This window comes from Balaenoptera ricei, chromosome X, assembly GCF_028023285.1.
Source record: "Balaenoptera ricei isolate mBalRic1 chromosome X, mBalRic1.hap2, whole genome shotgun sequence".
NCBI lineage: Eukaryota > Metazoa > Chordata > Mammalia > Artiodactyla > Balaenopteridae > Balaenoptera > Balaenoptera ricei.
This window is the reverse complement of record NC_082660.1, coordinates 64947624-64970669: the sequence shown is the minus strand read 5'-3', so window position 1 is coordinate 64970669 and position 23046 is coordinate 64947624. Positions and strand designations below refer to the sequence as shown.

The 23046-nt window shown below is 36.9% G+C and overlaps 1 protein-coding gene across 4 annotated transcripts in view; it reads left to right on the top strand.

Annotated features, from left to right (window-relative positions):
• Nucleotides 1–23046, top strand: part of PHKA1 (phosphorylase kinase regulatory subunit alpha 1) — a 139147-nt gene that overhangs the window by 1840 nt on the left and 114261 nt on the right. For all 4 annotated transcript variants that reach the window (XM_059910137.1, XM_059910136.1, XM_059910135.1 and 1 more), the window contains exons 3-6: nucleotides 5924–5971; nucleotides 7788–7956; nucleotides 17684–17766; nucleotides 21285–21365. In XM_059910137.1, the coding sequence (XP_059766120.1) occupies nucleotides 5924–5971; nucleotides 7788–7956; nucleotides 17684–17766; nucleotides 21285–21365 (381 nt within the window). The remainder of the gene's footprint in view (nucleotides 1–5923; nucleotides 5972–7787; nucleotides 7957–17683; nucleotides 17767–21284; nucleotides 21366–23046) is intronic.

The following is a 23046-nucleotide window of genomic DNA, read 5'->3' as shown; positions in this document are numbered from 1 at the left end:
GGCTGCTGTTTCAGAGTCTGTTGTGTGTCCTCCCTGCCCCCCCCCATACCCACCCTCACCCCTTGGGGCAAAATAAGGTCAGAGTCAACAGATGCCTTTAAGCCAACTTTTAAGGCCCTCCCCTCAGTAAAGAAGTATCCTCTATAGAACTGTTTAGACACAGGATGCTACGTCCTCTTGAATGACCAAGAAAATAACGTTCTGGGCTACATGAGACTCTTAATGTTAAGGTACTCTGCTGTCAGTTGTAAGGTGTATGTGAATTCTTTTCCATTAGTGGAAAAGATTCTCTCCACACCAGCCATTTTCTCAAGTGGTCTCCCTCAGCTTAGGCAATCTGAACTCCAGTCTTCATCTATCAATCAGAATATTGAGATTTGGTTATTTTTAAGGACACCAACATATCGTGGGGTTATAGTCCTCGGCAGCAGGGAAGTTTCACTGTGTTGTCCTCTGCAACAGCAGGTATTTCTTATTCCCTCAAGCCATAATTAAGAGGTACTTAGGTCCACCAGAAAAAATTGTTGGAGTTTTAGCTCTAGCCCAGGAAGTACAGATCAATATTTTTGTGACTTATAGAAAACATACATAACCATTGTGAGAATTTGGAAAATATAGAGGAGTGTTAAAAAAAATCATCTGTAATCTTACTCCCCTCCCTTATCCTATGTCCTACTCTAATGTTTTGCTATTTTGATCTCAGTATTTTGTTTGTTTTGTTTTGCTAGAAATTGATATTGGTGGAACAATACCCAAGATTTTATACCCAGTACGATTTGACAAATTTCTTTTTCAACACTGTTAGAAGAAATCTGTGTCTCCTTGTTGATCAATCATTCTGCAGAGTTGACATTTTTCCTTATGTGGCCCAGGAAGAAAGAATGTAACAGAGGAAGAGGAGAAAAATGAACATAAAATTGTTCATTCTAAAATTTTAATGTTTCGTTAAATAATTTTTCACACAGCACAAAAATATTTTCCATACCACCTCAGTAATAACCTTGGGATGTCTCAAAAACATTATGGCAATAGGAAACATCTTAAAAAAAAAAACACATTTCTCTGGGAATTCTAAAATTTCTACCAACTTTCATTATAAATTAAAACAGATTGTATTATTAAGTCTCATTAATTTTCTTCTCAAATTTGACTCAGTTAATTCAGACTAGGGATCAGAGAACCATCTCTGTAAAGGCCAGATTGTAAATATTTTTGACACTGTGGGTTATGTGTGATCTCTACGCAACTACTCAGGTCTTCCGCTACTACGTAAAAGCAGCCAGAGACGATACATAAATGAATGAGCGTGGTTATGTTCCAGTAAGTTCTTTTTTTTTTTTTAATCAGTAAGTTCTATTTACAAAAACACACCGTGAGCTAGATTTGTCCCCACTCTACACGAATGGTTCTAAACTCTGGCTGTGCTTTGGAATGATTTGAGAAGCTTTTAAGAAATACCCTTACTGGACCTCACCCTAGAACAATTTAGATAAATCTCTGTAAGTGGAGCCCCAGGGGCATCAATATTTAAAACAAAAAACAAAACAAAACAACTGCTCTGGTAATTCTAAAGTGCAGCCAGAGATAATCACTGATCTATGGCTAATAAGTGAGCATAGGTGAAATCAAATAGAATAAATTCATAGATTAAATTCCTACCTACTGTGAGCTTTCCATTACTGTGTAGATTTTCCCAAACCATTGACTGTTAATCATTTCTACCCTTCCTTCCAACTCTCACCTAGATTTCTCTCTGAGAAATAATGTCAGAGAACTAAAGAGAATTCTGGATGAAGAGGGGACAAGGGTTTAAGTGACTGTTCTATCCTAGGTTGAGAATAGAAGTATGCACATACATGTTTTTACAAATGCCCTTTCTCTTAGTCACACAGATAAAAACTCACACCCATAAAAATAAATAGACACACAAATAGAGATAGCTCTTTGGCTGCCCCCAGTTCTACTTCTTCCTCAGTTTTGTTCTCCTTGTGTAGTCTCTCATCTTTTCTCGTGTCTTTAACTATTACCTTTATGAGAATGACTTCCAAAACTTCATCTTTAACTCTGACCTCACTTCAGTTTCAAACCCAGATTTTCATTTGTCTTCTGATCAGTTGCACCTCAACTCAAAATGGAATGGCAGGTCTGAAAATCTCCTCAAAATCAGCAGGTCTGAAACCCCACCTTCCCTACTAAAAACAAACAAAATAGACTACTAAACAACAGCAACTCACCAAATGTCCCTTTTTTTCTTACTGGTGTCCTCATTCTACTAGTCACCTGGGTAACATTACTTAGAACATTTCCCATAGTGTGTTCCATGGAATACTAGATCAACTAAGTTTGGAGCTATGTTAAACAGCAGGTTTCTTACTCTGTAATTTCTCAGAGCTTTTGATATACTGATGTGCATTTTGAATCTAAGATGGGGGTGGATTTTACAGCCTTCCCAGAATTTCCTGGACTAGTGTTCTATAAAACAGTGTTTGAAAAGTGCTGCCCTTATGGTGATTTTTGACTTGTTCCTTTTGCCTTTTGATACATGCAGACCAAAGTCTGTTAATTCTTACAATTTTTCTCGAATCCATCCCCTCCTTTCTATTCCCTTCTGCCTCAACCCTAGTCTAAACCCTGATCACTTAGTGAAAGGGTTTAGACTTTAAGTGAAAACAACACTTAAATTATGTATTTTCATTCTCAGCAATCTTTTTGTAGTTCTCATTTCCCTACAAGTAAAATCCAAATGTTTTGGATTGGTAGGCAAGGCTCTTTAGGGTTTGGTCCTAGGCTGCTTTTTCAATATTATATCATGCTGGTCCCCTGCATTCTACCCCCAGTTCCAACCAGGTTGGTGTCTTCATTACTTCTCTAACAGTACCTTGATAGAAATACCTGACATTTGTGTAAAGACTTTTCATTGTAATGTATACTTTCCCATAATTACTAGTATTTTATTCCTGTAACACCCTGTGAATTAGGTATTATTTTCCCCAATTTACAGGTGAAGGGATTGACAGAAGGAGATGAAGTTGGAATTTGGTGGTGTCATGAATACTACCTGGGTCTTATGACTTCAGATTCAGTCTTTTTGAATATTTCCTCCTCCATGGAAGCCATAGACATTCCCACCTGCAAATCATTTTATGAGCTGTTTCTTCCACCTGTGAAGCCTGCCGTCAATCCCACTTTTTCTGTGGTTCCTGTGCTCATAGACCTCTCAATTTCACAGTGATCACTTCTTTCTCAGGACTGCTTTATTGGAACTTCTAGATTACTTATGGTCTATGCCATTCAACATGTTCAGTTTTTCATTTAGCAAATTTTGTGTAATTGTTATGTGCCAAGCCCTACAATAGATATAAAAAATAAAATGGGACAAAATGTTTATATTTAAACCTCAACTTTTAATTTTTTTAAATTTTAAATTTACAGAAAACTTTTAGGAATAGTAAAATGAACATATTTGCATGTACTCTTTATCTAGGTTCACTAGTTGTTAACATTTTGTCATACTTGCATCCTCTCTATAAACATGTTCCCCCCGAGGCGCACAGGTTTTTTGGTAAGCCATTTGAGAGTTACTTGCAGACATGGAATATATATTTTTAAAAACACAATCTGCTTAGTCCATTGACTTAAAGGTCTATTTCTGAATCTGGTCTCTGCCCCTTTTTCTTAAGGAGTTCATAGGGTGATAGGGGAGACAGATACATATAAACATAGTTACAATGCATTAAGACAGATACTGTAGGTACCATATTTAGGAGATAAATACAAAGTTCTGTGGGAACACACAGGCAGGAAAGTCTAATTTCCCTTGAACAGGACAAGGAAGGATTCATAGAGGAGTTGGGTTTTAAAGGATAACCAGGAATTGTTAAGTAGACTGTATTTGTAGTTTAGTGGGGTTTTTTTTCATTCTTTCTTTCCTTTTTTTGTAGTTTAGTGTTTTTAAAAAACATATCTGTTCTGTCTCCCTTTTCTTTATGTTTTACAAAGCCTGGTAGAGTGCTTTGCATATGTTAGACGCTCATATGTATCTGATTGTAAATATACCTGGAGAGAGAGACAGGTATTAATACTTACATGGCTATTGTTGTGTATAAATAGTTATATATCCTTATATAGTCAGTTCACAAACACATAGATCCATATCCTCAAAAAAAAGATAGATTAGAAGAGGGTATCACTTGGTGTGGTTAGAAGCCCTGGTGTATGTATAAACATGTATAATTAATGCCAACTAGTGCACCTGAATCAGGAAATGGGCAGTTTGGGGGAATACAAACTACAGATACTTCCCTTCATTCTTACCTCTCCATGCTTCCTATTCATTTTATCCTGACTTGGAATTTGGAACTTGAGGACAGAAATGGCTGACAGTGGCCATTCCAAGAGGACAAAAATGGATGGAAATCAGGACTCCTCCACTGCGTCTATAATCTCCCAGGTTTGCTGTTTAAAGAAAATGTAGATGGTAGTAGCAGGGCTGGGTGGTAAAGAGAGTTGAAAGGATGGGATAGAAATCTGTGAGTATGTGGTGGCATGTAGAAGAGAATTCAGAATTGAATAAAGTCACCCCATAGAGTAAGAAGGCTGTGTTTAATGCTGTCTGTAATAGTATATTAAAGGATGGTCTCTTTCATTAGGATCAGAGTAGTGATAGAGATTTTCTTGTAGGAGTTGCAGTCAGTTTCATTACTTTATAACAAATGCTTCATGCTTTAAAAGGTGACAAGATCCTGCACTGCCTGTTTGTTCTGTCTCTCACTCTCACTCTCTCTTTATTTCTTCCCTTGATCTGTAAGGGGAGGGGACCATCTGTAGACAGAAATTACTTAAGGAAAGGAACTCTCCCAAGGAAACACTTTATTTTTCCCTCAGTAAAAGATTTCATAAAGCATTAGAACATAATTTAATAGGTGCTTATCCTTGTCCTGCCTACTGCTTGTAGTCCCATTTGAATATTTTGAAGGAATAACAGAATGGTGCAGCTCCCAAGTAGATTAGTTTTCAGAGGTGTCCTGAAGCCACCTCTGAGGCAGCATTCCCTGGAGTAACCTGGCTGTATTTCTTCTGGAATGTGAAACAGAAAGCTTAGAGAAATGGAGAAGCTGTTTGGTGCTATATTCTTCCAAAACATACTGCCTACCCATGCCAGTGTTGACGGGCCCTTCTAGTGTCATGTAGTATAACAAGTATACTGTTATTATACTATATTATAATTAAATATACTTATTATATTATTACTGTATGCATTATACTAACTAATATAGTACATTGTTAAAAATTGGTAATCAAAATTTTGGAGTGTTATGACTAGAAAACTAACTACTTAGAAATTGTCAAGTCCTAGTAAGGGAAATAGTGATGACTTGAGACTTAAGTTTGTGGCTTTTTTTTTTTTCAGGGAAAGAGGGTTGAGTTGCACTAACAATTCCCCTTTACAATTATTCTGAATTGAAGTTCATTTATTCTTTAGGGAAAATGTCCAGATAAATATTTCTGTGGACTCTTGAAGATAAGTCTTGGCTAGTTTAGAAAAAAATAAAAGTGATGATGCTGGCTTTTCTAGGACATAGGATATATTTTAAATATTCTCATAGCTTTATGATTTTTGAGCTGACTTGCCCATTTTTTTCCAGGTGGAATGTCCTCTAATAGGATAGTTGCCTTAGTTTTACATAAACCTGTTGGAGCTTGGATTTTTTTTTTAACTTGAAGGAGTCACCAACTGCAGCTTTCAGTTCCACTTTTAGCTGCAGTCTTCTCTTCTGTGTACCTATAAAGTAAATGCCATGTAAATAGGAACCCAGGATAAGGTTACTTGTTCTCAAAAGATCATGTACCAACTGCAGTTGCTGAGTAAGTGTTCCTGCATCTAGTGATGTTTATAACAGCTTGTTTCCATTTATTTCTGCAGAGTGTAGTGAAGCTGATGAGGGGACTGCTGCACTGCATGATCAGACAGGTATGGCATTGTTAACAGAACCCTCTCCAATAAAACCACATTGTAATATATATATATATATATATATATATATATATATGGCTTTTATTTTTTTCAGTTTCACAAATAGTACATACTAATTTTAGAAAATCTGTAGAATTGAGGAGGGAAATGTCAACCAAGATCTCACCACCCAGTTACCACTGAAGTATTACCTTCCAGTCTTTCTCCCCCCTCTACAAATGATTTTTTTATATACTTCATCATTACTGTACATGCAATTATGTATATTGAGTAGAAGATGATACAGGTCTATAAGTTCTCCTCTGAAACCCTTGGGACCAGATAAATTTTATAATTCAGAATTTTTCAGATTTTAAAAGGTAGTGCAGTGCACATACCATATGTTATGCCCTCAGCAAGTCCAGACATCGCTCTATCATCGAAAACATTAATCGCTCTACAGGAAAACATGCAGTTTTACAATAAGTGGAATAAATAAAAACTACAAATAGCCCCAAGTCAGTTTGAATCAGGTGCTGCCACCAAATGAATTTTGGTACAAAACTTAGGGGGAAAAACCTTTTGGAAGTGTTTTACATTTTAGGGTTGGAGATAAGGGGCCAAGGACTTACATCTTCTAGCATTAATATGCATTTTCCTGATCTTGAGTGAAGTTGAGCATCCTTTCATGTGTGGGTTGAAAATTTGTATTTCCTCTTCTATTAATTGCCTGTTAGGTCCTTTGCCTCTTTTTCTCTTGGGCTGTCCCTTTCTTGCCTATTTGAGGAGTTCCTGTCCATGATGGATATTAATCCTTTGTCACATGTACTACAAATATTTTTTAGCTGTCTCTGGTTTACCTTTTGGGTTTGTTTATGATATTTTTTCCATTCAAAAGTGTTTTACTAAAAGAAAAAGTATTTTACTTTTATCCTAGGAGATCTTTACACATGTTGTGCACTTTGACTCAGAATTGATTTTTGAGCCCAAGATTACATTTTATTAGAAGGAGAAATCGAGGCCCAGATTAATAAAGTGACCATCCTGAGGCACACAACAAGTCTAAAGTAAAAAGAAATCAACTCTAGACTTCTGAACTTGATCAGTGATCTCTAGTCCGGTAGGGACTATCTCACAGCCATCATTTTTTTTTCCTTCTTTGCTACTTTTTAATTTTTTTGTATTTTAGATATTTGCATTTTCCACCTTATCAAATAGGTTTAAAGTCACTAATTTCTTGAACCATATTTAAAGTTATGATAGTTACTATCGTATAGCAGATGCACACATAATCAAATTGAAGTTTCAGGAAATAAGTCTTTCATTTGTCCCTTGCACAGTGTTTCATTTCTGACCTTGGTTTCAGCTTTCTTTCACATCTTTTCTTTGTCACTCCATGGGTCTCTCCCTAGCTCCTTTCATTACTCCTTCAAAATATAGCCTCTTCCCTCAAAATTCCTACCTCTGTTTCAGGAACAAATGTATCTTTTTTAACAACTCAATTATCTCTTACTAAGCTGTTGTCACCTCTCCACACCTCAGTTTTTATCTACAAAGTGGGAAAACAACCATCTGAAGAGTGAAAGAGAGGTAATGAATAGGAAATAGCTGGTTTTGATGGATATTATTTTCTAATTAAATTGCTTAAATTGAAAAACAGCAAGAGCAGACTTTCCTAATTGTATAAGTGTAGGGAAAAAGAGGTAACTGCATTTTAAATACTCACAATTGCCTGAAGACCAAATGGAATGATATGTATCAGATTACTACCAAAGTATGGCATATGGGTTGATTTTTCTGCATAGCCTTCTTTTACTGTTTTTGTTTTCTTCAGGTGGATAAAGTAGAATCCTTCAAGTATAGTCAGAGTACCAAGGATAGCCTCCATGCCAAGTACAACACCAAAACCTGTGCCACTGTAGTGGGTGATGATCAGTGGGGACACCTGCAGCTGGATGCTACCTCTCTGTACCTGCTCTTCCTAGCGCAAATGACTGCCTCAGGTCAGTACAAGGACAGAAGTACTGGGAACCACTGCAGTGTGGAGCACTTGCCCTGGCACACGTGGCTTCTCCAAAGGTGTTGGCCAGCAAACAACATAGCTGTTTACATTACTTAAAGATACACATTGGAAACATAATATTTTGCAAATTTTATACAGAGAAACAACTCGCTAAGGTAGTTAGTGTTCTTTTACATTGAGAAACAAGTCTGGAGTACTAAGTAATATATATTTTTAATTGAGAACTGGGAAATCTGGGGTAGATTTTCTTTAGACAGGTATTTTTACCTTTTATTAATCCTCAGATGCTATAACATGGGAAAGAAGGACTATTGCTTATTCCCATACTATGCACTGACAAGCCTATAGTTAGTGTCAACATCACCTACTTTGTACTACTCTTTATGAGTATATTATAAACAAGGCATCTGTTTACAGGCATCTAAATTATATTAAGGGAATTAACTTAGGAATCAGAATTCAGTGTTTTTTATTATTGAATAACACACCCTTTTCAGATGATTTTGTTAATTGCTTTAGATGTTTCACCTGAAAAGGAAATTATAAGAACCAGCGTAATTCCCTTTTATTTCTCCTAAATTGGGGAGGACTGTGAATCTGATTACATTCAGTTTATAAATTAAACAGGACTTTGCCAGATCTTCCTGAGTAGATACATATACTTCTCACAATACCACATTTTTGACATTTCAATTTCTTTATCTTTCTATCTGATTACAGAGCTCCTTGGTACTAAAGGCATTCAGGGTCAGAATTACCCCAGAATACTCTTCTCCTTTTCTTGCAGAAATAAATACTTGGTGATAAAGCCTCCCTTTTTTTCTTTCCTCTAGAACAACACACATCCCAGAGGCTGAATAACCTTTTCTTAAAATTATAATGTCTACTCACATACTTCTTTCTTTTGGAGGGGAGGTTCCTCCCTGAATAAATATATTTTTTAGGTTTTATTTGTTTAAATAGAATGGCAACTATAACTCCATTTCTAATATTCTTCTAATACCAACTCTAGAGTGCTTTTCTACAACGCAGTGTCTAAATATCCCTTGTGGTTTTTCATTTGGGAAAAGGGAAGCGGAAATATACTAAAGAGGCTTATAAGAGACATATTCATTCATTCAACAAAAGTTTGTTGATTCCTGACTTAACATTTGATTTTCAACCCCATGAGCTGACTTTGATAGGTACTTGGAATAGGGTTGATATTTGATCAGGCCTTTGAGGAATAAGTTAGAATAAGTAGAAATTCACAAGTCAGAAAAGGGAAGGGAATAGCATGACTATAGCACAGAAGTTTGAAAGATACTGGCCACCAAAGTAAGGCTAGGTATCTTCTATGGTTAGAGTGTAAGATATTCAGTAGATCTGGAAAAATGGCAAAAGATGGAGCTGGAGAGTTGGGACTAACTTATGTTTAAGGGCTTGTGTACCATGCTAAGTAGTTTGGAGTTTAGTCTATAGTCAGTAGAGAGCCACTCAAGATAAATAATCAAGAAAGTTTCAAATGATTCACTCCAATAGCAGGAGGATAGATTGGATGGGGGAGTTAAAAGTTTAGTAAAATACTTTAGGCAAGAAATGATGCAGAACTTATGTAAGGCAGTTGCCTTGACGATGAAAAGGATAGCTGTGAGAGATAATTGAGAGGTAGAATGTGAAAGATCTTGATGGAAAATTTAGCAATTCTCTGAACATTTTTGAATTCTTAAAAATTTCAACCTTGGTTAAGAGAGGCTTAGACAGAAGCTGATTGTAACTTACAGGATAGTGGCAGAGAAGCTCCACAGACCCTCTCCCCAGCAAAATAGCCATAAATGGTGAAATTTAATTTTATAAAACCAACCATTTAAAGTCACTGGAAATTGTCCTAAGGGCACACAGCAAGTGGAAAAACATTTATTCAAGGAAATCTAAATCTTAACAGTGAGAGAATATGGCATTTGGGCCACAACCTATTCCCTCCCCTGCCGCAAGGTCACCATGACAGAAGCACTACTTGGAGTGGTTGTAGCCAGGAGTACAAGGCTCCCTCTCCCCCCAGCTCCCAGTCTAGGGCTATGATATCTCCCTGAGAGAGGTACGTTGCCAGCATTTCTCACCATCCCCAGCTCTGTGTTGCAGAAGTTCTAGTCTAGCCAAGAATAATTAAGAGGTTTGGAACTCCCTTCCTACCCCCCAGTCCCACTCATGGAGTGGAAGCTTAATCCCAGGCAGAGCAGACCAAGAATAATAGGCCTGGCCCACCTTTCTAGTAGCATGGATGATGGGGCTGGCCATAAGAACAGAAAGCTCCATAGCTCCTCCCAAGAGAACTGACTTTATCTGGAACAGAGTGTGGGAAAGTTCGAGCCTAAGGGCACTCAAAAACAATTGAAGATTTTGGTTCTAAGAAATTGAGAGGAGGCTGATAACTCAATAATAAGAGCAGCAAGCTAACCCATACACTAGCTAGAAGTCTTAACAGAGAACCAAGGAAAGAGAGAGCTAAAAACAGCCCTCCTAGGGTTAGAACAAATTTCAAAGACTGGCATCAAAGACCACCTGAAATGGGGCCTGAATTTTTTTTTTATTAATAGCTACTTTATTTATTTATTTATTTATTTAGCTGTGTTGGGTCTTTGTTTCGTGCGAGGGCTTTCTCCAGTTGCGGCAAGTGGGGGCCGCTCTTCATCGCAGTGCGCGGGCCTCTCACTATCGTGGCCCCTCCCATTGCGGGGCACAGGCTCCAGACGCACAGGCTCAGCAGTTGTGGCTCACAGGCCCAGTTGCTCCGTGGCATGGGGGATCTTCCCAGACCAGGGCTCGAACCCGTGTCCCCTGTATTAACAGGCAGATTCTCAACCACTGCGCCACCAGGGAAGCCCTGGGGCCTGAATTTAATTGAATGAGATTGTGGAGCAATTTATGCCTTGGGGCATTGTACAATATAATAGAACAATCAGCTGGCAATTAGTGGAGATTAACATCTGGGAAAGTTACCAACAGAGGCAGATATTTAATGGATCACAGAAAGAGACAGTCACTAAAGCTAAAACCACTGTCTTCTTGGGGTGACAGTGTACACGTCCAACGCAGCACCCTCTGAAGAACAACTTCAGAGGCTGCATACTATGGGGAAAATAAATTTCACCAAAATAATCCAAGTCACTAAACAAATAAACAGGTAAACAAAAAACAAGTCCCATAGGGGAGGGTATCAATATCTATAAATTCCTACAACATATTATCTATAATATCCAGTTTTCAGCAAAAATTTATGAGGCGTGCAAAGAAACAGGAAAGCCTGAGCCAACACAAGAAAAAAAGTGGGTAACAGAAGCTGCCTTTGAGAGGAAGCATATGTTGAACTTAGGAAACAAAGACTTCAAAGCAGTTACTATAAAAGTGTCCAGAAAGCTAAAGGACACCATGCTTAAAGAAGTAAAGGAATATATGATGATTGTATTTCGTCGAATAGAGAATATCACTAAAGAGATAAAAATGAAGCAAATGGAAAGTTGAAAATGAAAGATTCACTAGGGAGACTCATAGATTTGAGCTGGCAGAGGGGAAGATCAGCATACTTGAAGATAGATCAACAGATTATGCAGTCTGAAGAACAAGAAAAGATAATAAAGAAAAATGAATAAAACCCCAGAGAAATGTAGGACACCAACTCGTGTAATAAGAGCACCAGAGGAGAGTAAGGAGCAGAAAATATTTTTAAAGAAATAATGGCTAAAAACATCCCAAATTTGATGAAAAACATTAATCTACATATCTAAGAAGCTCAAAGATCTCCAGGTAGGATAAACAGAGATTCATACCCAGAAACATCATAGTAAAAATGTTAAAAGCCAAAAACAAACATCTTGAAAGCACTATGAGAAAAATGACTTGTTATGTATAAGGGAACCCAAATAAGATTATCAACTGACTTCTCATCAGAAAAAAAGTGGAGGCCAGAAGGCAGTGGAATGATATATTCAAAGGGCTGAAAAAAGGACCTGTCAACCAAGAATCTTATATCCAGCAAAACTATCTCTCAGAAATGAAGTGAGATGAAGACATTCCCAGATAAACAAAGAGTGAGAGAATTTGTTGCTAATAGACCTACCTTACAAGAAATACTAAAAGAAGTTCTTTATACTAAAATCAGAGGACCGCAGACAGTAATTGGAATCCTCACACACAAAAAAAGAGACCACTGGTAAAAATCATTATAAAATATGATATAACTGCATATTTCTTCTTTCTAAACTGACCTAAAAATCAATTGTATAAAACAATATACTTGTATTATTGGGCTTATAGCATATAAAAATGTAAATATATTTGATAATATTAGAACTAAGGACGTGGGTGGGAGCAAAGATATATTGAATTAAGGAAATGATACCAAATGGTAACTCAAATCCACAGGAACAAATGAAGAGAATCAGAAATGTTAAATTAGAAAGACATCCTGTGTTCATGGATCAGAAGACTTACTGTTAAGATAGCAACATTCCCCAAACTGATCTATAAATTCAATGCAATTCCTGTGAAAATCCCAGCTGTCTTCTTCGCAGAAATTGACAAGCTGTTACTAAAATGTATATGAAAATCCAAAGGACCCAGAATGGCCAAAACAACTTAGAAAAAGAACAAAGTTGGAGGACTCACACCTTCTGATTTCAAAACTTACTTCCAAATACTGTGATGCTGGCATAAGGATAGACATATAGAATAACATAATAGAATTGAGAGTCAAGAAATAAACCATCACATTATGGTTAGTTGATTTTTGACAAGGGTGCCAAGATAATTCAATGGGGAAAGAATGGTCTTCTCAACAAATGATGCTGGGAAAACCAGATATCCACATGCAAAGAATGAAATTGGACTTCTTCCTCCAACACAGACAAAAACTAACTCAAAATGAATCATAGACTTAAATGTAAGAAGGAAAACTGTAAAAAGCTCTTAATCCTCTAAGTCTTCTATAACAGAATACTGCAGAATGGGTGGCTTAAACAGCAGAAATTTATTTTGTCAAAGTTCTGGAGGGTAGAAGTCCAAGATCAAGGCGTCAGCAGGGCTGGTTTCAGATGAACCCTCTCGCCTGTCTTCATATGGCCTTTTCTCTGTGTGTGTGCATTCCTGATGTCTCTTGTAATAAGGATACCAGTCCCTATTGTATAAGGGCGCCACCCTTATGACCTCATTTAAACTGAATTGCCTCTTTAAAGGCCTTATCTCCAAATACAGTCACATTGGGGGGTTAGGGCTTCAACATGTGAATTTTGGGGGAACAAATTCGAGTTTATAACAAACACTTAGAGGAAAATACAGGAGTAAACCTTCCTGACCTTGGGTTAGACAAGGCCCTGTTAGATATGACACCAAAAGCATAAGCAACTAAAGAAAAAATAAATTGGAATTTATCAACTTAAGATAAACTTTTGTTTATCAACTTTTGTGCTTCAAAGGACCCCTGTAAGACAGTAAAAAAACAACCCACAATATGATAGAAAATATTTGCAAATCTTATATCTGATAAGAAACTTGTATCTAGAGTATATAAAGAGCTCTCACAACTCAATAATAAAAAAATAACCTAATTTGAAATGGGCCAAGAATATGAATTGACATTTCTCCAAAGATATTCACGTGGCCAATAAGTACATGAAAAAATGCTAAACATCATAAGTCACTAGGGAAATGCAGATGCAAACCATAATGAGATACCATGTCACACTCTCTGGGATGGCTATAATCAAAAAAACAAAATAACAAGTGTTTCTGAGGATATGGAGAAATTGGAAGCTTCATACACTGCTGATGGGAATGTAAAATAGTACAGCCACTTTGTAAAACACTCTGGCAGTTCTCACAAGGTTAAACAGAGTTACCATATGATCTAGCAGTTTCACTCTTAGGTATATACTCAAGAGAAATGAAAACATGTTCACTCAAAAGCTTGTGCACATACAGGAATGTTCATAGCAGCATTGTTTATAATAGCCAAAAAAAATGGAAGCAACCTAAATGTCCATCAACTAACTACTCATTGGATAAATAAAATGTGATATATCTGTACAATGGAATATTTTTTAGCAATAAAAAGAAATGAAGTACTGATATGTGCTACAACATGGGTGAACCTTGAAAACATTATGCTAAGTGAAAGAACCCAGACATGATATGTCACATATTGTATGATTGCATTTATATGAATATCTATTAAGGCAAATCTATAGAGACATAAAGAAGATTAGTGATTGCTCGGCAGGAGGTGGGGTAGGGGAACAATGGGACAAATGTTGAAGGGAAATGGGGAGTGATGCTACAGATACAGGGTTTCTTTGGGGAGTGATGAAAATGTTCTAAAATTGACTGGTGATGGTTGCAGAACTCTGCAAACCCTAAAAACCATTGAATTATATACTTGAAATGGGTGAATTGCATGGTATGTGAATTATATCTCAATATTGTTTTTAAAAATAAGGGAGAGAAAGGCTAAATTTTAGGTGAGTGCAAGTCAGTCTGTGGAGTAGAACACTGAGTCAGCCTCATTTCTCGAGCTCTGCATATTTTAGTGTGCTGTATACAGCACTGCCATCTTTGGCCTTACCCAAGCCCTACTTCATTTAACCTGTGTGTCTCACCTCCGCATCCTCTGTTCTACAAGCAACACCTTGGCTCCATAGAAGGGGCAGGAACCAGAGGTCCTACATGTATGGCTTTGCTTCAAGAGACAGGTCCCTCTCCTGTGGTTAACAGGGTTGTTTAAGATCATTCAATAAATAGTTATTGAACACCTACTATTCAATATTGTTTAATACCATTCACATTAGTATGTGAGATACTTTTAGGGGCTATGTGAGATACTTTTGGGGACTTACAAATGTAAATAAGATTCCTTCAAATTCAGGTAAAGATTTATCTATGGTACAAGTGAAAAAGAAGTTCACAAGAGCAAGAAAAATAAAATTCTGTGAAGCACCGAAGAGGGGAATCAATGAGAGCATCATAAGAGGAGATAGCATTTGAGCTGGGCCTTGAAAGAACAGTTAGGATTTCAAGATGTGGAGAAAGCTGTGTAAACAGAATATCATGAGCAAAGGGACAAATGGTAGACGTGTGGCATTTATATGGTATAGTGACTAGTTAGCTGTGGCACAAGCCTAAGAGATGGACAAAACCAGTTTCACACCTACTGCCTTCTCTCAATCTCTGTTCAAGCACCTTGGCACAGAGAGGTGACAAGATAAAGCTATGAAGCTGATGTCCAATATTACTACCTCTCTTTTCTTTTTTCCTCTCTATCCAAGAAGTTAAGGTAGGTCATTACTGCTACAAGAAAGACCCTTTGCTGCTGATGCTGCCCTGTGCTGTGGTTGCTGTTTTGACAGAGGCACGGATCAGGAGGAGTTTGTAATCTGATGATCTGAATCATATAGTCCTTTTTAATTTTAAAGTTAGAGTTCTGTGAATTAAAATATTTGTCAATAGATCAAAGATTTAAATGCAAGAAAAGAAATGGAAAGTACTAGAAACATTCATGGGATAAAGCTTTTTAATAAAAGCTTCTGAGAAGAAAAATATACTGTAAACAAAATCAAAGTTCAAACAAACTAGGAAAAATACTTGCAACACATATGATGGGCAAAAGTCTAATTTCCTTAATATTTATTAATATATTAATAACAGAAGGACCAGCAATTCAATAGAAATTGGTGAAGGACATGAAAAAACAAACTGTTCATAGGAAAAGAAATACAGTTGGCTTATAAACATAAGAAAAGACAACCTTACTCAAAAAAGCTACGCCCAGTTTCCGGATGCCTACGGGAAGGAGCTCTTTGACAAGACCAACAAACACCACTTCTTACACAGCCTGGCCCTGTTAGGGGTACCCCTGTGCAGAAAGCCCCTCTGGGCCGGGTTACTGCTAGCTTCTGGAACTACCTTATTCTGCACCACGTATTACTACCAGGCTCTGAGTGGAGACCCCAGCGTCCAGACTTTGGCCCCTGTGGGAGGGAGCCTGCTACTCTTGGGCTGGTTTGCCTTGGCTCTTTGAGCTTCCTTGTGTTTAATTTCTGGGTATTTCTTTTTAGAAGTGGAGCAGGGAGTAGATTAAAAGAGAAAGGCAAAGAAAAAAAAAAGCTACAAATTAAAGTGCAAGGAAATTCTATTTCTCATCCATTAGAATGGTAAAGATCAGAAACTTTTATTAAAGCCTGTGTTTACAAAATGTGTTGGAAAAAGGCAGGCAGTGCTAGTTGGTATGTAAACTGTGGAATTTCTTTGCAGAATAACTTGGTGATGATCATCAACATTTAATTGTACATGTGGTGAAGTATTTAGAGAGAAGTGTACCCATATTTGCAGCTTAACTGTGAAATGTATCAAAAAAATAAGGTGGACTGTTGCGTGGATATATATGTGATTAAAAAGTATAGTAAAATGTTAATGGTTGAGTCCAGATGGTGTGTAAAATCTACAGGTGCCATGTAAAATTCTTTCATTTTTTTGTCTGAAAATATTCAAAATAAAATGTTGGGAAAAATGTATAAATCTGTGACTCCGCAGTTAAGAATTTACCTTGATATACTGGTGCATGTGCCCAAAGATGTAAATACACAGATATTCATTGCAGCATTGATTGTAGTGATAAAAGATTAGATACAACCTAAATGTCTTTCAGTAGGGAACGGGTTACATGAATAGCCATTCAGTAGAATGCTATGTAGCCATTAAAAAAATGAGGCAGATATATTTAAAATTGTCTCCAAGTTATATATGAAAAAGGCAAGGTGCAGCATAGTATACTACTCTTTGCATAATTATTGTATATGCATAATGTATCTCTGAAAGGATACAGAGGAAACTGGTAAGACTGGTTTCTCCCAGAGAGGAGATTTGGCAGGGTGGGAGTGATGTGATTCTGGGTGGGGGAAAAACTTTCACTGTATAATTGTTGGTATTTCCCTCAATGGCAGGGGAGGGGAAAGGAGTTAGTTTTTAAACAAAAATGGATCATATTGTACATATTTGGAAGCGGTATAGCATCTTGGTTAGGAACTCAGTCTCTGAAGTGAAACAGAAGTTGATAGTCAATTGAGTCCTGGTTCCACTATTTATTAGTTACATGACTTTAGGCAAATATTTAACTTCTCTAAGCCTCAGGCAGAAAATAGAGGTACCCACCTCTTAAGGTTGTTTTGAAAATTGAATGTATGATTCATGCAAAACATTTTATTTATAAGCCCTGTCTTGATATAGCTTATATTTAGAATAATCATCATTTTTACTCCCCAAAATATGGTTTTGAGTTCTTAAAATCATGATCTTTATCTACTTCTTAGTATTTAGACTCCCTCCAAATCTTCTTTGAAATATTTGTCTTTCTTTTTCCAGATGCCTAGGTTTGTACATTTAAACACAGCAAAAATTAGTTACCTGTAGAATTAGGAGTCTGATACTTTCCATTAAAGCCTACAAATAACAAATTAAAATTCTTTCATGTTAAAATATGGTGGTATCTTACTTAGTTGAAGAGTAGCCTAGGACTGATTTGTGGTATTATTTTTATGTTTTAGGAATCAAAGTGTCTCCCATTATTCCTAAGCGGGAGTAGGATTATTTGGTAGTAGGGGGGTCAGTTAGTCACTGTGGCTGCCTGTAAAGCCTGTAGTGATAATTGACTAGCTCTATATCTTTATTCTCTTTTTCCTCAGGACTTCATATCATCCACAGCCTAGATGAAGTTAATTTCATACAGAACCTTGTGTTTTACATCGAAGCTGCATATAAAACTGCTGTAAGTACTCATTTTGGAATGAATTTTAAACATGTGATGTTCTTAAAATACTGAACAACCTAATCCTTCTCTTAATGCTGCCCCTCATAGTGAACCAATCTATAACGTTTCTGGCAGAAATTGCCTTCAGCCTCTTTACTAAGCTCTGTCGTCCTCTGTTTGCCTTTTCCCCAAGGGATTTACAGAGGCAGGAGGGTCAAGGTGCAATGCCTTCATTCCTTTCAAACTCTGTAATACTTCATGGTATGTATTGGGCAATCTGGGGCTAAATTGTGGTCTTATTTTAATGTTTGTGGTTAAATGGGAGCAAGATGGCTAAGGAGTATTATGGGTCAGTTAGCTACTTAGAAATAAAATTTAGTCATGTATTTAATATCATCTGTAGACATTGATTCAGCGCTTACTATACAAAAATAGTTACTCTTTCTTATGACTACATATGAGGGTTTTTATTGTCATAATATATTTAACATCTCTCTCAGGGTTTGCTGTTCTTCACTGCATGATGTTCATTGTATTGAAAATGGCTGTGTCATAAGTAGTCCAGTTTTTTTTTAGCAGTTTAATTGTTTTAGTTTGGTTAGTTGTTTTTTAGTTGTTACAGGTGTGAGGATAAATCTGCAACCTGTCACTCCATATTTACCAGAAGGATAATTCTAACATAGGCATATCTGATACAGACAGACATTATTTGTTGATGGATTGCTTTGTTTCCTGATACCATAGGCCTGCTGTGATCCAGGGTAAAAGCCAGTGTTCTCTGACCTCTCTGTTGCAGCCAAGGGTTGCAGCAGTAGAATTAATGATATTTGTGCCTTCTCATACTCTAATCTTTGCTGCACAAACTAGGGTAGAGCTGGGTTTAGGGGCAGATGAGACTCACCATGGGATAAATATGGCTTACCTTTCTGAAGCTCCATCTTTTGACTCAAAGATTTGATATTAAAAGTAATTTAAGGTAAATACCAAAATAAATATAGGTGTGTGTGCATGTGTGTGCACACACATGCATGTGTGCACATGGGTATTTCCAAGTTCTGTTCAATGAGAGGGCCTAGAAGCCTGACACCACAGTGACAATGAGGACCAGCATCCAAGTCTTGAATGTAACTATCATTCTCTAATAAAAGAAACCAGGATTCCTTGTAGAAGTGGTTGATTCCAGGGCTGGGGCAGGGAAAATACAAGATGAGACTGTATTTGGGCATCTTATAGTGACAAAAAGTGAGGAAGTGTTCAAAAAAATGGGGCATGTCAAAAGGGCACAGGAGCCAACCTAGAAGAACTCCCAGTGGCCAGAGCTGGAACAATTTGAGCAAAATAAATAATGACAACATTTTATTACAACCCAGAGAATAACCTAAATATCTATAAGTTCATACTGATGTAAGTAAATAGCTGAGTAAATAAATGAGGGAGAAAGGATAACTCTTCCTTAGAGAAGAATTGCAGTTAATGAGTGTAGAGGTAATGAAGGAACTAGAAAATCACCATTGAAATCACCACTGTAATAATTGTTGCAGGCACAATTCCCTGATTGATGCTAAATTAGTGGGTGGATGTTTGAGGAGAAACAAGATATTTGCACAATCGTAAAGTATCTCTCTGAAGATAATTATTAATTACAGGCATACCTCATTTCACTGTGCTTCGTTCACTCTATTGCACTTCACAGTTAATTGTATTTTTTTACAAATTGAAGGTTTGTGACAACCCTATGTCAAGCAAGTCTATTGGTGCAATTTTTCCAACAGCATTTGCTCATTTCATGTCTCTGTGTCACATTCTGGTAATTCTTGCAGTGTGTCAAACCCTCTACCAGCAAAGAGATTATGACTTGCTGAAGTCTCAGATAATGGTTAGCATTTTTTAGCAACGAGGTATTTTTAAATTAAGGTATGTGCATTGTTTTTTAGACATAATACTATTGCACACTTAATAGACTATAGTATAGTGTAAACATAACTTTTATATGCACTGGGAAAGCAAAAAAATCATGTGACTTGCTTTATTGCAATATTTACTTTATTGCTGTGGTCTGGAACTGAACCCACAATATCTCTGAGGTATGCTTGTAATTAGTATAGTAATACAATAGTATAATAGAAAAATAGTAACAGTAGAATGGAGAAACTCTGCAGACACCACCTTAACCAAGTCATTAAGGTTAACATCACCAGTAATGACATCAACATCGTATACCTCTGATACGATGTGCTAAGAAGGAGCATAATGTTTGTAGTATTCTAGTATTCTTGCCAAAAATGCATAACCTCAATCTAATCAAGAGAAGACATCAAGCAAACCCAAACTGAGGGAAATCTATAAAATATATGACCACTAATCTTCAGGAAGTGTCAAGGTCATGAAAGACAAGGCTTGAGAAACTGTAACTGACTGGAAGAGACTTAAGGAGGCATGACAAATGCAGCATGGTATTCTGGATTGGATCCTGGAATACATAGAAAGGCTATATTAGTGGTGGGACTTCCATGGCAGTCCAGTGGTTAAGACCTCACCTTCCAATGCAGGGGGTGCGGGTTCGATCCCTGGTCAGGGAGCTAAGATCCCACATGCCTTGCGGCCAAAAAACCAAAGCATAAAACAGAAGCAATATTGTAACAAATTCAATAAAGACTTTAAAAATGGTCCACATCAAAAAAAAATCTTTAAAAAAAAAGGCTATTAGTGGGGAAAAACGGTGAAATCCTAGTAAAGTCCATAATTTGGTTACTAGTATTTTACTAATGTAAATTTCTTCACTTTGACAATTGTACTGTGGTTATGTCAGGTATTAACATTAGGGGAAGCTGAGTGAAAGGTGTATGGGAACTCACTACTATTTTTGCAACTTCTCTGTAAATCTAAAGTTATTTGGAAATGAAAAGTTTTTAAAAAGTAATTTTAAATGTTATCTTTGTATTATCGAGGGACCGTATAGAACCATGGTTAAGAATGTAGGCTTTGGAGCACTTGGACTCTAATCCTAGCTCTGTTATTCATTAGCTATGTGACCTTGGGTGAGTCACTTGACCTCTCTTTGCACCTCAGTTTCATCATCTATAAAATGTAAAGATTAAGGAAGATACTATAATAGTGTAAAGTGCATAGGTAAGTGCATGGTACATTGTCAGTGCCAATAGAGAGTAAAATTAGAATGGATGTTTAAGATAAAATACTTGGATGATGTTTAGGCTCTGTCTCCTAGACCCCCTAGGTGTCTGCTTTGATGAAAAATTTTGAGAAGCACCTCTTTAGATGAACTAAGTTACAGTTCTTAGTCCTGATCAACTGTCAAGATATCTTCTAACTTCTTGGAGGCCCCGATAGAATTTAAAGCTACTGAGAAAATAGCTACAGGGGGAACCCAACTCATTGGCCTCTCCTTAATAAGCATTGTGGGTAAACGTATGTATGGCGAGTTAGCTAATACTTGTGCCTTTTATTCAAGGTTTGTATATCTAGTAAGCATTTAGTAGTGATGATTTGCTAATGGTGTGTTGGTTATTTTATGCCAGGACTTCGGGATATGGGAACGTGGAGATAAGACCAACCAAGGAATCTCAGAATTGAATGCCAGTTCAGTTGGAATGGCAAAGGTAATTTTCCTTGCTTTGTTTTTACCAAGTGTGGGATAAGGAAGTCTGATACACCTTTGCCATAGATAAAGCCTTAACATGAATGTGGACCATCATCAAATTAATTGGTCTTTTAAACCATAGGCAGTATTCAGAGTCTCCAATATAACTATGGACATGTAGGTGAAGACTTCTTTCAAAAGCTCCAGATTTGTATGTACAACTGCTTTTGTAGCATATCTCTATTTACATATCACATAAAGACCTCAGAAAACATATCTTAAACTAAACTCATCATCTCTATCACTACAAAAACAAACAAAAGGAGGCTTTTTTTCCTTCCATACACCAGTTGACAAAGCTTGATATCAGGGAACCATCTCTCAATCCTCCACCCCCCTCACTCTCCTGCATCCCCTATATTGTTATCTTCATCATCATTATTATGTTCCACTTGGCTTCATCTTTTCCTTCCCACTGCTACTGCCTTAATTTCAGCTTTTATCTCTGGAAACAGCAAGAACGCATAAAATAGGATAGTAGGAATAGGATCAAACATATCTATTATAAAGATAAATACACATGGCTTGATTTGTTTCCCCTACCTAAAGGCAAAGACACAGACTGATTTAAAAAACGAAGAAAGGAAATCCAGTCTATACCTATACCACCTCTAAGAGCTCTAAGACGACAAATTGCTACGGAAAGATTAAAAACAGAAGGATGGACAAAGTGTGGCCAAAATAAGCAAAAAAGAGTACGGGTGACTATGTGAATTCAAATGAAGTAGAATTCAAAGCAAAAAGTATTACATGGAACAAAGAGGACAAGGAGGGTCCAGATAGAAGGCACAGCCTACAATGAGAAAGTCTGGCCTGGAATGTAGTTTCAATTAATACAGAGCAAAATGTATTAGAAATACAAGGCAAAATAGAAACAGTTATAAAGGGACAACTTAACAAAAGCCACTGCTAGGCTATGACAGATAAAATAAACCAAAAATAAGTTCATAGAAAATTTAAACTATATAATTAATGTGGTTTAATTAATAAATTTATATAGAACTTTGTCCCTACAAAATATTTATTCCCTAGGTAACCTTTTTCTTTTTTATGTATTTTTAGTTACCAAAGTGATACAGATATTGAGCTTATTTTTAAAAACTAAACCCTACTCTATTTACCTCTATGTAACCTGATTTTTTAAATTCAACAATCTCACATTTCACTGAACAACATAACCAAACATCCTCTTTCATACAGGTAATCTAATTCATTCTTTTCAGTATTTAATAATTACTTTGTTGATGATAATGCTTTAGTGCAGATCCTTGTACATATATCCTGGTGAACTTGCACAAATAGTTTTGTAGGATAGATTCCTAAAAGTGAAACCATTGGGTTAAGGGATATACACTTTATTTTTTTTAATGTATTTATTTATTTTTGGCTGCATTAGGTCTTTGTTGCTGTGCGTGGGCTTTCTCTAGTTGCGGCAAGCGGGGGCTACTCTTCGTTGTGGTGCACGGGCTTCTCCTTGCAGCAGCTTCTCTTGCTGCGGAGCACGGGCTCCAGGCGCGCAGGCTTCAGTAGTTGTGACGTGTGGGCTCAGTAGTTGTGGCACACGGGCTATAGAGCGCAGGCTCAGTAGTTGTGGAGCACGGGCTCAGTTGCTCTGTGGCATGTGGGATCCTCCCGGACCA